Below are 15448 nucleotides of genomic sequence, written 5' to 3'. Positions count from 1 at the left end.
TTGTGCCTGGGAAGACGCATGTCAGGAGCTTTGGGGCTCATGGGCAGGGCTCATCTTTCCCCAGTTTTGTGGGCAGCTTTTAGACATCTTGAGTTCGTGAGAGGCATCAACCCAGCTGTCCCTAGAGGAGCGTCCTGGGGACGTTGCTTAGGCCTGTCTCGGGCAAGTATTGCATGATGCCCTTCGTGCAGCCCCCTTACAGCAGCATAAGAACCTGCCCCTTTGGCCCAGAGCGTGCACGTCCACAAAGCCCTGCAGGAGCTTTCTCTGCCTTCTCCCCCCGGGGCTGCGCACTCCCCACGGTGACATCCACGGCTCCGTGGCTCAGAGAGCACCACCACAGCCTGCCCGAGCCAAAGGTAAACCCCTTTGATCTTTAAAGCTCCTATCATCCCTGAGCTAAAACTCTGTGGTCACCATCTCATAGCACAGGTGGAGAGTGTGGCAGGCAGTCCCACCAGGGAACCCAGAACAGTGTGTGTGTCACCTCATTTTTTGGTAAGGAAGATCAGCTAATCAGTGAATAATCAAAGGTTGTTCATGAAAGAAGGTGACATCAAAGAAAATAATTTAAGGAACCCCTCGAGGGCCAGAGGAGTTGTAAGGTCTAAGGCTGAATCACATGAGCTCAGTTTCCATGAACTGTGTCTCAGTTTTCCTGCAGGTACAAGTTAGAAATGCTTACGATAAATGTTTAGAATTAGTTGGGGAAGGGGGGAAAGTTAAATCACACTAATTATAGCCATGATGGCTTCAGTGCAGTGCCATTTGAAAGCACAGATATTTTCTACACCTAATGCAAGAAACATTAAAAGACATTGCTTCTTGGGTAAGCAGGGTGGTACGAGAGCAGAGTTTCAGTTTTGGGAGTAGTAAAGTAGTTCACTCTACTGGCAGCATTCCAGACCACAGCCATGAAGGATGATTTGACAGCAAAAGAATTCCTGCTTTTATTTCATATCTTGTAGAGAGGACAGACAGGCCAGTCACTGGGGAAGGGGGAACAGGGGAGCTCTGGGACAGGAGAGGGATGGCACCACTGCTGTGAGGTGTCATGGACACAAAGGCAAGAATCTGAACAGTTCCTCTGCAGGTCCTACACTGCAAACCTGGGTGAAGCTGCAGCAGCCCATTTCTTCTCCTGCCTTTCTAACTTCTTTTAGACTTTAAGGGACTTTGGGATTTGAATCACTTTCTTTGTGCATTTCTGTACTGCCTGCTGTGGTACAGACCTCACCTTTGTAATGGTTTCTCCAGTGCAAATGACAGGAGCCGTGCACAGACCTGAGGGACCCAGCACTCGTTTGGCTTCCCTGGGTGCTTGTCACTCAGAAGAGAGCCCCAGCTTGGAAAGTCAAAGTCACTGACACAGCTGAGAAAGGTCAGAGGAGTTCCTAACCCGTTTAGTCCATGAATCCCTATTTCTTCTGCTGGATGCTGCAGAAAAAAATAATCCGCCAAGGTTCAAATACCGTGGGTTCCTTTTAAATTAACTAAATGTGGCTGACTGAAGTAACCACCCCCAAACACCTGAAGAGATAAACGGCTTCTCTGATGGCTCTGACAGGAAGCATTTCCACCCTTGCATGTGCTGGGGATGTACATAGCATAAGAAACCTTACTAAGAGGAAAAGCACGAGCTTGGGAAAACACAGCAACAAGTCAACAACACCTTTACATGAGTAATAAGTCAAATATTTACTCCCACAACACTTCAGGCAAGAATCCTGTGCCTCAGCTTTCACACAAGCATGGACAGCCTGTGCAGAAACATCTCGTACTTTTGTGGCTAGAAAAATCACCGGGTCCAGAGCTGTGCTTGGGAAGTTTATTTCCAGCCCTTGGAGGAATTTGCTCTTCCTTCACACGATTTGCACATTCCATGCTGTCCTCATACCAAGGCCAGGCTGGGAATTCCACCACGCCAAGTCGGGTGTGATGTCCCCTGCTCTGGAGGAGCTGGTGGGGGATCCCTGCAGGATGTCACGCTGGAGAGTTGATGGCAAAACTGAGTCCCTGGAACCTTTGCCTTGCTCTTCATTAGCTGGCAAACCACTGCCAGGATTTGCACTTTCAGGGTCCCCTTTTCAGGGCTGTCAGTGTGGATGTGTTACACCTGAGTCTTGCAGGGCTGCAAACCACCAGAGTGTTCAAACAGTCAAAACATCAGTGAGTTTTAAATAGAATGACTCTAAATATTTCCTGTGTAACAACCTTGAAAATACAGGCTGGATTTTCCTTCACTGCCCAAAGAGATGGTGGGAGAGAGCCCCTTGTCTCAGACCTGCCCGTGGCCAGGAGCCCCAGGGCTGCAGGACGGTGAGAGGGAGGGAAGGGGGGCTTTTAAAGAAAAACCATGTGCTGTGGAGCTGCAAGGCTGCCAGAGTGAGGGGATAATGGTATCTCTCCTCTGCCTTTCAGAAGATTTCTTCAGAAACCAGTGTATTTTGTTCCTTTTATGTCTGGATCAGGGCAGGAGGAAAGAAGTGTCCAAGGCCAGGTTGGACGGGGCTTGGAGCCACCTGCGATAGTGGAAGTTGTCCCTGCCATGGCAGGGGGTGGAACAGGATGAGCTTTGAGGTCCTTTTCAACCCAAACCACTCTGTGATTCTGTGATTCTAAATGATATTTGACCTCCCATATCCTCAGCCACCTACAGCCCTGATGCTGCCTGGGACTGATGCCGGGCTCTGCACATCCCTGCAGCCACCACCCACCCAGGACGTGGGGTAGGCACTGTCCCCCCCATGCCCGGGGAGCACCTGGGCACAAAAAAGGCAGTTCCAGGAGGCTTGGAAGGTGTTTCCTGCAGCCAGCAAGGAGTATTCTCTACACTGCCAGCAGAAGGCAACTTAAGGAACATGCCCCACAGTTTCGAGGAGATCTTGGATGTTTCAGATCAGTGTTTTCTTTCCCAGTCTTTCATTTTACATTATTTTTCGTTATTTTCACATTGTTCCACAACATGTCAAAACATCAGACAGATTCATTACAACACAAACAGGAGACACTTTGATGTAGGAAAAAAAGAGGTTTTAATGGGTGCTAAGTAGCAACTGCCCTTGGGGGTTTAAAAATAAAAATAGAAGCAGCACAAAATAATATTTTAACCCCTGTATCCCGGGATCACCATAATATAGAATGCAGCATTGCACACAGAACAGTGCAGGCAATTTTCTTTTTGCACTCATCCTGAAAACAGAATTCTGAATTCTCATAGATTTTTGGAGAGTTTTCTACCACTTCTTTGGAGAAGAGAAAATTATAAAGAAAAAAACAAACTTTGCCAGGAGTATTTTCAAAAGGGCTCATGAAAGGGCTCACGAAGGGCTCCTGATTTTGTCACAGGACACCTCTCCAGAGAATATGCAAAGGCAGCTCCCAATCTTCCTGATGTGTCACCTGCCTCCACCAATGCCAAACAGAGCTGGTCAGAACATGGTGGTTTGGGTGTTTTTGTGGAAAATGGTACAAAATGCAGAAGCCTATACCCCCAGGTGTTCTGCTCTTTACCAGAAAAACTCAGGCATTCTTTTACTGAGGAATACAAATGCATTTCAGTAAATTTTTCAATAAACTCATTTTTCAGTGAAGCAGTTTCCTCTCCAGAGCCCAAAGCCAGCTGAGATGCTCCAGAGCATTTGATATGTGACCTGTGGGATCTCAGGTGTTCTGAGCAGATGGAGCAGCTCAGAGAGGTCCCTCTTGTATTCCTGGGTTCTCCTGAGGGTCTTTTCTCCTTCATGCTTCTGTCCTTGCCCTTGGCACAAGCCTCCTTCCAATGCCAAGATATTCCCAGTGACACGGGGAGGACAGGGAGCCTCCCTCCTTAGGCTCACAAGTCTGTGAGATTTACAGAAGGAACAAGTAAAGTAAATTGCCTTTATTTTGTTGCTGTTTCTCTTCACTTTCCCATCATACCCATCTGCCTCTGCTATTTAGCCTGAGCTCTGGAGAGCCGAGCTGGGCCCTGTCTGTGCACGATGACAAAGAACAGCCCCTTCTGCCTCACACGGGGCTCCCCAGCACCCCAGATGACACTGCCCAGGATTGCTTTGCTCAGGAGGGGATACACCCATCTATTCCCATTGCTTTTAACCACACCAGCTTTTCATTCAGCCCCAGCTTAGTTTTAAAGGTCAATGCTCCCTTGCTCACCTGGCCACAGCCTGGTCTAGGTTGGGGTAAGCAGCATGAGTTCCTTCAGCTGCTCATGAGGGCAGGGTTGCAGCTCTCAGGTATCGGACCTCAAGAACAGCTTTGGAGCCCAGAAACATCCTTATTTTTTCTGAACAGCAGCCTGTGTATTGAATCACTCAGTACAGACCCAGCTACTCTCATGCCCTGGGATGAGGAGAGCTCTGCACAGGCAGCTCACAGTGACCCTGTAATGTGCAAAGGGCTTCAGACTCAGCAGCACCCTGGACCCTTTGGGTACCAGCACAGCCTCCTCCAGCAGGGCCTATCAGACCCTGAGCAGGGGAGATGAGCCTTTAGCTGGAGATGGCACAGAGTGAGACAAGCACAATCATCCAGGTTCCTTCCACCTCCTAACCTCAGTTTGTCACCCACAGAGCCAACCTCTGCCCCTCAGTCCTGGTGTGGCTCTCTAGTTTGTACAGTGTAGAGAAAGCCAGTCCAATGGGATGTACCCCTTCTCCCATGGGTTGCTGTCTCCTCAAAAGCAGCTGTCTGTCCACAGCTCCCTGTGGGGGCTGGCATGCCCATGGTGACAGAGAGATGCTCTTGGATCCAAGGACATACTGTCCTATTGCAGTGTCACAGGGCTTCCTGTTCACTCTCCAAAAATTGTGAGACAGCAGTACTGCTTGTGCTGTTGGGAAATGTCCTAACTTGCTTCATAACTCGGAGAAGCTCAGGCAGACCACCCTGAAGGAGCCAGCTCTCTCTGGCGACTCCTCTCCATCCCTCTGCAGGCAGAGCCTGGGCCGTGATCAAATGTTAATGCTGAAATGCTGTTTGCAGGGAGGGGACAGAGCCTGGCACTGAGGTTTATTCTGTGCAAACCACTGCATAGTGACTGATCAGAAACCTCTGTCTTTCCTTCCTGCCAGAGACCTGAGCATGAACAACATCAGCCAGCTGCAGCCCAGCGCGCTCCGACACCTGCGCTTCCTGGAGGAGCTGTGAGTACGGGACGGCTGGGGGGGGCAGGGAATGGTTGGGGGACTGGGGGACGCTGCAGAGGGTCCTGCAGCACTGGTCACAGCCCCCAGTGCTGTTACTGCAGCTGCAGGCTGAGGTGGGAGCAGACAGCATGCCGGGACAGGGTTTCTTTGCTGCTCTAGCTTTGGGGTTTCGCTGAGGTCGTCACCTTCAGGCTGAGATGATGCATGTGCCAAAAGCCAAAATAAAAGAGGACCTAATCTCCTGTTCAAAAATCAACACTGTGCCCTGGAGCAGAGCCAGCAGAGAGCTTCATTCACCCTTCTGCAGACAGGGTCCCCCTCACAGCCTCCTGCAGCCCAGAGACACGTTAACACCTGGGCGCTTTGCGGTTCAGATGGAACCGGCCCTGGAAAACTGAAGTCCAAAAAGTTTTCCCGAGAGGCTGAGGTGTCCCACCATGCACCAGTGTGCACTGAGGTCTGAGCAGACAGACACAGCAGCAATCCCAGTCCTGGGGATCAGCATGTGGCTGTGTGTCAGTGAAGGAGTGGCCCCACTTCTGAAAGTGTGAAAATTAACCAGCAGCACAAGAAACCACTGGAATCCTTTGTGAACCCCAAAAATGGGAGCCCAGGGGGCAGAATGTTGAGGTTGACCATTTCTGCATGAGTAAATTGCACCTGTATGGTCTTACTCCACTTGACCATGAGAAATACCTCCAGGTGTTATTCTCATGCTGTTGGTACTCTCAACACAACAGCTTCTGTTGGAAAACACAGTTTCTTCAAAACACTGTTATTGCGTTGCATGAAAACCAATATTAATGCTGCATTTGATGTGTGTTGTAAACTCACTGCGTGTGTAACAGTTACTGCAACTTAATCTGCCTAAATGAAACACTTTCACTTCTCTGAATCAGATCCTGCCACCACCGCAAGGCACAACACTGGCATTTCAAAAATGGTATTTTCCAAAATGCCAGAATTACAGACATCACCCTCACACCCTGTGAGGGTGGGGAGGCCCTGGCACAGGGTGCCCAGAGCAGCTGTGGCTGCCCCATCCCTGGAAGTGTCCAAGGACAGGTTGGACGGGGCTTGGAGCAGCCTGGGACAGTGGAAGGTGTCCCTGCCCATGGCAGGGGCTGGGATGGGATGGGCTTTAAGGTCCCTGCAAATCATTGCATGATTCTATGGTTTTATATTATAGGGTTTTGACTTCAAATGATCTTGCAACTGATCATCATCTGTCTGCATGTTAAATTCATTAGAGTTTAAGGACCCCAGCCACCCAAGCCCCCCTCCCCAGCAGGCATTTACAGGCTGAGAAGGAGGCAGTTTTGATCCTGTTTTGGCTTTGGAGCCAGAGCTGCCCACAGAAGGTGGGCTCTTCACCACTTTACATCTATCTTGCAGCCTTTCTCTTTTCATTTTGTCAACATCCATGTCGAAGTGTGGACCCCCACCACCTTCACTGGGGGTACTGAGGCTTTTCTCACACACAGACCAGACTCTGCTGTGTACAATTAGCAGCTGTCTCGCTGCAAGCAACCGTGTCCTGGTTACGTCATGTACAAACAGAGCAGCCCCAACCAGCAATGAATAAATATTCATAGGTTCCAAAAGAGCCAGCTTCCCACAGCCAAAAATAATTATGAATGAAACAGGAGAAGGGGAAAAATTTAAAGAGGAAAATCTGAAAAAATAACTGGAAGTTGTTAGATAACATTTTACTAGAGTTTCAAAGTGCCACATATCCTCCTTTGGAAAGGACTAACATCACACTGAGGGGAAGAAATGCAAACTGCAGCACCATGTATCTATGCACAGCAAAGTGCCAGCGTGAATTTGATAGCAGTAAGGCAGTAATCCTATTTATGGAAATCAAGTAATTTATATGAAATCAAGCAAGGAAGGATTTTATGTTATGGGGAATTAAAATTGATTCTTTCAACAACAACAGCTAGACAGGGACAGTTTGTACAGAGTTCGTAGGGCTGGCACTGACCAGTAATGCAACTTGCCCGGCATTTCCCCTGCTCTTTTCATTTCTATCTTTACCGAATTTTCATCCCACAACATTACATCAGGACCATGACATTCAGGCTGGGATCACCCTCTGTGCCAGGACACGCATGAGAATCAAGCAAACAAATCCTGCTTGTTTAGACATCCTCAAGGGAAGTTTGTTCAGGTTTCACAGCTCAGATCTCTGCTGATTTCATCTACCTGGGACCCATTCCCAATGTCTGCCAGGGTGACACGTAGCACATGAGACCAAGCCCTTTGTCTTCATCCCCATGGCAGAACTGCCCGTGCTGGGACATGCCAAGTGAGTGAAGAGCAGAAACCCCTGCTGAGCAGTAAGGGACAATCCAGATACCCCAGATCCAGGTATCCCAGTGTTAGTGTCTCCTGGGGAGGAGGAAGACCTGCCTGTCTGCCCTCTTGCCTGTCCCCCTCCAGGCAGGGAAGTACTGACAGTGAAGAGGACTCTGCTGCAGCTCATCCTTGCTGCAAGTGTCTGTCTTTTGTTAGATGGAAACCTTCAGGAGGTTTCTCATCCCCAGGGATTTTGGGTGGCATTATGGCCCCAGTCTGCCTTCCACACAGCGTCACAAAGTCACAGAATATCCTGAGTTAAAAGGGACCCACAAGGGTCATCGAGTCCAACTTCCAGCCCTGCACAGCACCATCCCCAAGAGTCACATCTTGGTCCCAAGGGTGTTGTCCAAACACTTTTTGAACTCTGTCAGGCTTGGGGCTGTGACCAATTCCCTCCCCTGACACAATATCAGGCCAATCCCTTGGGTTCTGTCACTGGTCACAGACAGATCAGTGCCTGCCACTTGTCTTCCTCTCCAGGGGCTGAACAGAACAAGCGCCCTCAGCTGCTCCTCACACGGCTCCCTCTCAAGGCCCTTCACCATCTTCATTGCCCTCCTTTGGATGCTCTCTGATAGTTTAATATCTACACTCTAATGTTCCCTATTACATGCTTGATAAGCCAAGTGAGTAACAGGCTGGAGCAACTAAAGACAAAATTGACAAAATTCAGTTCAAGGTGAACCAAAACTGATGTTCTGGGACTTTGGTCAATCCCAAAAGTTTCTTTTTACCTGAGAGGGAAAAAATTGTTTCATCCTCAGGTTACTTCTTAACATTTACCCTTTTAGTTTGGGTAAAGCCCTAAAAGCAAATGGTATTTCAGATTATATTTGCTTTATTGCCAAGGTGCCTTAGGTGCTTGAACCTTATGAAAAGAATCAGAGGTTCCTCAGCAAAAAAATTGCCAATTTCAAAGCAGATTTTCAAATCTCCTTTTCAAGATCCTATGAAAATTCTTACATTTTAAGGATACTTTAACCTTGATCTAAGTTCAGAAACATCCCAGGAACTCTTGACACCCCTGGTCCTTGATCCATAACCCTTCCTTCTTCAACAGTCAGAGAAAGCCCAGGTTCCTCTGGCTCCTCCTCGTGCTTCTCCCCCGCTGCTCTCGCCCGTGATTCTCTGATTCTGTTTTCTCTCTCATCAGATTTAGCCCCAGTAGCCCAGGCTCCCGTGGAGGAGAGCTGGTGTTTTCACAATTCCTCCTCTTTCTGTTCCTCTATTTTAGCATCATCTCAGGCTCCTCATGAAAGTGAAGTTACACAGAAGTCAGAGATCAGCTGGACTCAGGGCTTAGCTTGTGCGTGGAGCTGGGATTCAGCTGAGGAAAAGGAATAATGGGAAGGGGGAAGACAGCTCTCAAAATGGGTGGATGAAGCACACATTTCCCATGGACAACAAGGACAAATATGCCTGGTTTCACTGCTGTGGAGCCCTGCAAATCCAGGTTGCTGGGTCCACTTGAGCCCCGAGTACCTCAGTCCTCTGCACACACCCACACCGGGTGGAGGCCTGTGAGTGAAAAACAAGAGCAGGGTGGCACTGGAGGGTCCTGAGGACAGCAGAGCAATCACCCAAGCCACCCCAGCACCCAGCCAGGCTGTGTCCCACAGGGCATTTCCGCACTGGCTCATCTCTGCTCTGGACACCAAACATGTCCCCTGGGGCATCCGAGGGGGTGCTGTGGTTAGGGCACAGATGAGGGTACAGGGGCTGCTCCTGCTCACTCCCTGTGTGGTCTGGGTCAAGTTATTTTCCCTGCCAGTGCCTGTCCAGCAATGAGAGCGGGCCCTCAGGTGCGCCCTGTTAGTCGTTTGTTTTTACAGTGAGCTGCTCAGGAAGGTGTTGTGAGTGCAGTTAGTTCTCATGCTCAGGGGATGCCCAGAGACCAGATTCTCCACACTCAGCTGCCTTTGAAGAGGCAGTGGGAGAGGGGCCCTCAGTGGCCATGCACCGGTCTGTGCCCCCTCTGGCCCCCTCCACCTCCAGAGACAGGAGAGGCTGCGTGAGCAGGCACGGTTCCAGCCCAGGCACTCACCAGGCTTTCCCTCCAAAGAAATCCTGCAGAGAGAGAGGTGTTCAGAGCTGGGCCTCACACAGGCAGGGAGCAGCCCAGAGTTAAGTATGTCTCCTCTTTGTTTCTTTCCTTTTTTTCCTTCTTCTTTTCTTTCTCTCTTTTTGGCAGCAGGAAGATTGTTTAAAGTTGCTAATAAATTCCAGTTAATGAAGCCTGAAAAGCCAGAGTTGGGAGCCAAGAGAAACAAGAGCAATCAGTACAGAAGGAATAGAAAGAGATCTTGAAAGCCGGCCTGGGAATAATAACATGTTGAAATGTGTTCGCCGGCAAGGGCTTTGTTACCGCGCTTTGAATCCAAGCACAAGCGCTCGGTGCCAAGAGGAGAAACTGCAGCCAAAGGCAGGTGTTCATTGCCATTCACCTCTTGCTTCGGGGCACAGCGGCAAGATCAGACCCCTTCCCAGCCACTGGCTCTTTCACCTGCCTCTTCTCGGGCCCCACGGGCAGAGGGACTCACCGTCACGGGGAGTGCCGTCGAGGCGGCGCAGCAGGCTCAGGACCACACGCTCAGGACCCGCCGTGGCCCTCTCTGCCAGGCTGGGGGACCAAGAAAGAGCACAAAAGCAAAATGAAACAAAATGCAGGCATGTATGCTGGGAATGTGAATGCAGCAGCCCTGTTCTTCTCCCTTGCACCTGTGAGGGAACCCTCTTCTCACTCCTGTTCCCATGCGGGTCCAGAGACCAGTGGAGCCACCACAGCTCACGGGGCACCAGCACTGTTCCTGGGTGCCCTTGCCTGCTCTTAGAGCACCCCCACCCCCCGTATCAGCTCCCAGGCATCTGGAACATCCCCCTCTGGGAGGGTTGTCCAGCACAGGGTCTCTCTCCAAGGCACTGCCGCTCTGGTAGGAGGCAGCACTGCAGTGTTGCTGGCTGTGGGGCACAACTCCTTCGGGAGTGACAGCTCTTCCATGGAAGGGGTGCTGGCATTTCTGGGCAGTGCTCATGTGTGCTGGCACCGTGGTGAGAAGCTGTTTCTGGAGCAGTGCAATAACGTGTCTGGAGTAGGGGACTTCTGAGACAGCAGCTTTGGTGGGTTTCCATGGCACAGCAGGCTGGAGAGGTCTCTTATAAAGACATAAATGCTTGTAGGGCCATGACCTTGCTTTGACACGCTGGGGTTTGGAGGCAGAATCACTGCTCCCGGTAGTCACCTTGCCTGGCACAGCCCTCTCTTTCCAGGTGGCCATAGCTAAAGAGCCGCAGCTCTGAATTCTTGGCCTCTGTGGTTCCCCCAGGATTCTGCACAGCTCCTGTGCAGAGAAGGCACCAGGGTACAACTCGTTGGCAACAAGGAGACTATCTCTGGTTCATCCAGGACTTTCTGCCCCCCTGGCTGGCACCAGTCCTTGGCAGAGGATGGTGCTGCTCATCAATTCAGCGGGTGAGCAAAAGCACAGAGAGAGTCAAAGGATAATTCCTCTGATGAAGCCGTCCGAAGGTCATCCCTGTGCCTGGCGTGAGGACTGTCCTCAGTGCTGGCTACGGTGCAGGTGAGGACAGGAGAGAAGGGCTTCTAACAGGTTGTCTATCATGAGCACTGACCAATGAGGCCAAGTTATTGCAGCTGCCCAAATCAAATTCAAAATGTTTTGAAAATTTAGAGACTCCCATTCTATTTCTACTCCATTTAGACCAGGGAGAGTGTTCAGCAACTGAAAAAGCCTTCCTAGTTGGGATAGCTGGCCCAAATTTTCCTGAAAACAGCTTTCCATATGACTAACTGTGTTCTGGGGTACCCTGAGTGGAGCACCAAAAGTAGAGTCAAAAGTCAAAACTGCTCTGAAGATTTGGAGGGAACAAACTGAAAACCTTTGCAGTTTCTAATATAAAGAGATGGAGTGAAGGTGTTCAGTGTCCTGTTCATTAAGGAGCTGTGTCTTACTAATATTTCTTGGCAAATGAACCCAAACTGGCTTGCATATGAACATTCATGTGGGTTGAAAACTGGCTTGAGGACCATAAACAAAAGAACAAATGCGATCAATCTATCGAGTTGGAACAGGCATTCAAGGGGGGTACAGCGAGCAGAGCTAGAAACAGGCACAGTCTTCTCCTCAGGGATGGAGTGAGACAGCAAAGACCACATTAGAGGCATCTTCAGGAGATACCAGACTAGGACCAGCTGCAGATTCCTGTGTGAGAAGGAAGAGTCCAGGCCTGGCCCTTTTCTCAAATGTACCATGTTTTCACTTGTTGACTTAATTGGCTTCATTCCTGTTTTGCACCAGCACAAGAACAAACTCAGGCATGACACGGGGCCTGTGGTCCCCTGTGTGCCCAGGGGAAGGCCCAGGCTTGGCGTGATGACACTGTTTAGGCAAGAGCATGGAGTGTCTGGGCACTCTGCCTCGAGAGTGTGAGCGCTTGAGAAACCAGCCGGAGCAGCAGATCAAAGGGGCAGCCGACACGCTCAATAAAAGTCTGGCAAGGGGAAAATTTCAATGGGATATGGACACACATGTTTGTCCTGTCCTGCCAATGGGCAACGTTCCTGCCTCCTAATGTGAGTGATAAGAGCATCACCGAGCTGCCTGAGCACCTGACATGAGCGATCTTGCCCAGCACAGCCTTTGGGCGTGCCATGGAAGTTGTAGCATGACCAAGAAGCCCAAGATACAGGAGGGTTGAGCCTGTGGTAACTGAACAGCAGCAACCATAATGTGGTAAACCATGAGTTTGTTCCAACTTGGAGTGTATTGGGAATGCAGATCAAAGCCTGGAGGAATGTTCCCAGAAATCACGGGAGTGGTGGAAGGGGAGAGGGGGTGGCAGAATCTAAAATCCACCATGAGCTTTCTGAAGCAAGCCAGCCATACCCAGCTGCCACCCTTCCCCTCTACCTGCCCCTTCTCTCCTTCTTCTGTCAGTCGCTTTAAATCCAGAGCTTTCTCTTTCTCCCAACCCTATGGCACAGTGTAAACTTCAGCACAGCAGGACACACCACTGAATCAAGTCTGTCCTAAAAAGAGCCCTGAGCAGGCCTAGAGCTGAGCTCATGTGCTGTGAACCAGAAATTCAGCCCTGCAAGAACAGCTCCTCTTCCCTGTGCTTAGGGCAAAGGCAGTGCCTCTCTGTCCTTCTTGGTGGGGTTATTGGCTCAAGTCTCCTCCACAGAAGGAGTAAATCAAGAGCTGTCTCAGGGGATGTGGCACTGACAGCCTCACTTCAAATGTTATTGTTCCATTTTAAATAGAAAGGAAGGAACCATTTCACTGCATTTCCTGTGGGATCTGAATTCTGCAGATGTATTCAATGGGTGCCTGTCTGCCAAGCAGGGGAATTGCTGGAGAGTTTGAGTGAGAGGGACAGAAGGAACCAAGCACTTGGAAGACTGCCAGGTGACCATGGACAGAGGAAGGGTCACACACAGGAAGAATTTTATGTCTTGGGTCTCTTACATGAACTGGCACAGGAGTTACTGGTGTGAAAGCAAAGGATGGGCAGGAAGATGCTCCAAGAACTGGAGCCCTTCTGCTCTGGAGAAGCTGGGCATGTTCAGCCTGGAGAAGGCTCCAGGGAGACTTTAGAGCCCCTCTCAGTGCCTACAGGGGCTCCAAGGGAGATGGAGAGGGACTTGGGACAAGGTCCTGGAGGGACAGGACACAGGGAATGACTTCCCACTGCCAGAGGGCAGGGTTAGACTGGATATTGGGAAGGAATTCCACACTGTGAGGGTGGGGAGGCCCTGGCACAGGGTGCCCAGAGAAGCTGTGGCTGCCCCCAGATCCCTGGAAGTGTCCAAGGCCAGGTTGGATGGGGCTTGGAGCAGCCTGGGACAGTGGGAGGTGTCCCTGCCCATGGCAGGAGGTGGAATGGGATGAGTTTTAAGGTCCCTTCCCACTTAAACTGTTCCGTGGTTCTATGACACCTTTCCAGAGGCCACCCTTCCTGCTCGACAGGACACCCCAAAAGACTCACCCATTCCTGATCTGCTCTCGGGCAGATGGGACAGCTGTGCTCCTTTGCCTGGAGCACTTGGCTACCACTCCCAGCATCATGCAGCACCTGTCCTGGGAGGTCCAGCAAACCTCCAAACCCCACACCTCCAGGCCCTGTGTGCATGTCCCAGCCACACACCCCTCTAGGAAAGTGAAAACTCAGCTGTGTGCACAAACAGACGTGTCCCACCTCCCAGTCCCTGCACAGAAGTGAGCAGAGCCCATCTTGGACCCTAATGACACTGTCAATTGCCCTGGGAGGCGACTTCAGAGAAGTGGCTGCGTTTGGTGGCTCCCTTTGTGCCTGCTCCTGGCTTGGCATGGACCTCTAACCTTGGGGAGAGGAGCTGGGCTGCCTCGGTGGCAGGGAGGAGGTAAAAGTATGGAGAGAAGGGCCAGAGGCCAGAGGTGAGCCAGGGACAAGGCACAGTCTCAGGGCAGCATGGCCGAGGGCGGGCACAGCAGCAGCAGTGAGGCCTGGTGCCTTCTCTGGGGCTGGGGGATGCTTGGCACCTCTAAATTCACCCGAGCCAGGACCCAGTGAAACCAGGGCATCCACCACAGAGTGATTTTCCCCCTTATGTTCTGTGTTACCCGCGGTGCTGAGATGCCACAAGCTGGCTCTGCATGTGTCCCACCCGCACCTGGAGCTCCCCGCCACCCTGTTCTGAGGCCAGCAGCCCCAGCCTGGGCTCCGTTTAAGCTTCACATTCCTCTCCTGCTGATCCTGGAGGTCCCAGATCCATTTAAGGGACCTGGCAAACACTCAAACACACCCAGGAAAGTGAACAGAGAGGCGCGGAGCTGCCAGGAAAGAAGCCGAGAGGCACATTTAGCCGGGAGTACGTGTAAGCTGCTGGCAGTGGAGGCTGGGGCAGCCCGGAGCTCCGGGGAGGTGAGGACAGACACAGCCAGGCAGGACGGATGCAGGGAGCGGGCTGAGGATGCCGTGCAGGAACACCTCCCCTCCAGGCAAGCACTCCAGCCTCCCGGACAACACTCCCTCCCATGTGGAAATCGGCAATCAAAAGGAGCAATTACCCCAAATCACAGCCCCCAAGTGACAAATAGCCCAGCCTGCCAGGCAGCTCATGAGCTGCGAGAGGCAGGTTACAACCTGCTCACACACATTAAAGAGACGACCCTGTGCTGTTTATGCTGTCAGAGGCCTAATTACGGGAGCAATTTTCTCCAGATTCCCGAGGGGAGAGACAGAGCGGGAGAGCGCTCGGGCACCCACCCACGGCTGCTGTGCCTCCGTCAGCGCGGTCCCTTCCGTGAGCTCTGCAGAGCCCTGGCTCCCAAGGGCTCCGCTTCCACCGGGGCTGCACTGCTCAGCCTCCACACCTGCCTCCTTCCCGGGGAAAATGCCTCAAAAGGAACAAGCGTTGTCAGAAGTTTAATGAATGCCTTTGCCAGCGTCTGTGCCCAACCTCTTTGGACTTTCTGTGAGAGTGAGGATGAGCCTGGTCACAGATGATGTTCACTATCTCTGTTTTGGAGATGCAATATTCCAGTCCAAGTCAAGTAGACAAGTTTCTTGCCCAAATTCAGTAGCAGTTTAGGGTCTCAATCAGGCTGCTGAACCTGTCTTTATGATTTCTGGCTGATGGGTGCTGAGAGTTGGTCCATGTCTGTCCTCATGGGTGAAACAGGAGGAGAAGGAGAAAATTCACCTCTCCTCTAGGTCAAGCCTAGACTCAGGAGTTCTGAACTTCACTCCTGGCTCCACCACATGCCCTGATGATAACAGTGATGCAGTTTCTAATGTCAGGGAAAAATGCAAATACCTTTTAATGCCCCAGCCTGCTCTGGGCCTGGTTAAAATTTGAGTTCTAAGATCAGGTGATGCTGTACAACAGCAAATCCCCTGGGTTTCCTTTAATAAATTCTTTCAGTAAGACCTGA

At 51.0% G+C, this 15448-nt stretch overlaps 1 protein-coding gene across 2 annotated transcripts in view; it reads left to right on the top strand.

The window, feature by feature from the left end:
• Window positions 1-15448, top strand: part of LGR6 (leucine rich repeat containing G protein-coupled receptor 6) — a 151906-nt gene that overhangs the window by 50223 nt on the left and 86235 nt on the right. For both annotated transcript variants that reach the window (XM_048327913.1, XM_048327912.1), the window contains exon 2: window positions 5076-5147. In XM_048327913.1, coding sequence (XP_048183870.1) covers window positions 5076-5147 — 72 coding nt within the window. The remainder of the gene's footprint in view (window positions 1-5075; window positions 5148-15448) is intronic.

This window comes from Corvus hawaiiensis, chromosome 24 (assembly GCF_020740725.1).
Source record: "Corvus hawaiiensis isolate bCorHaw1 chromosome 24, bCorHaw1.pri.cur, whole genome shotgun sequence".
In the NCBI taxonomy this organism is placed as follows: Eukaryota; Metazoa; Chordata; class Aves; order Passeriformes; family Corvidae; genus Corvus; species Corvus hawaiiensis.
This window is presented reverse-complemented; position numbering and strand designations above follow the sequence as displayed.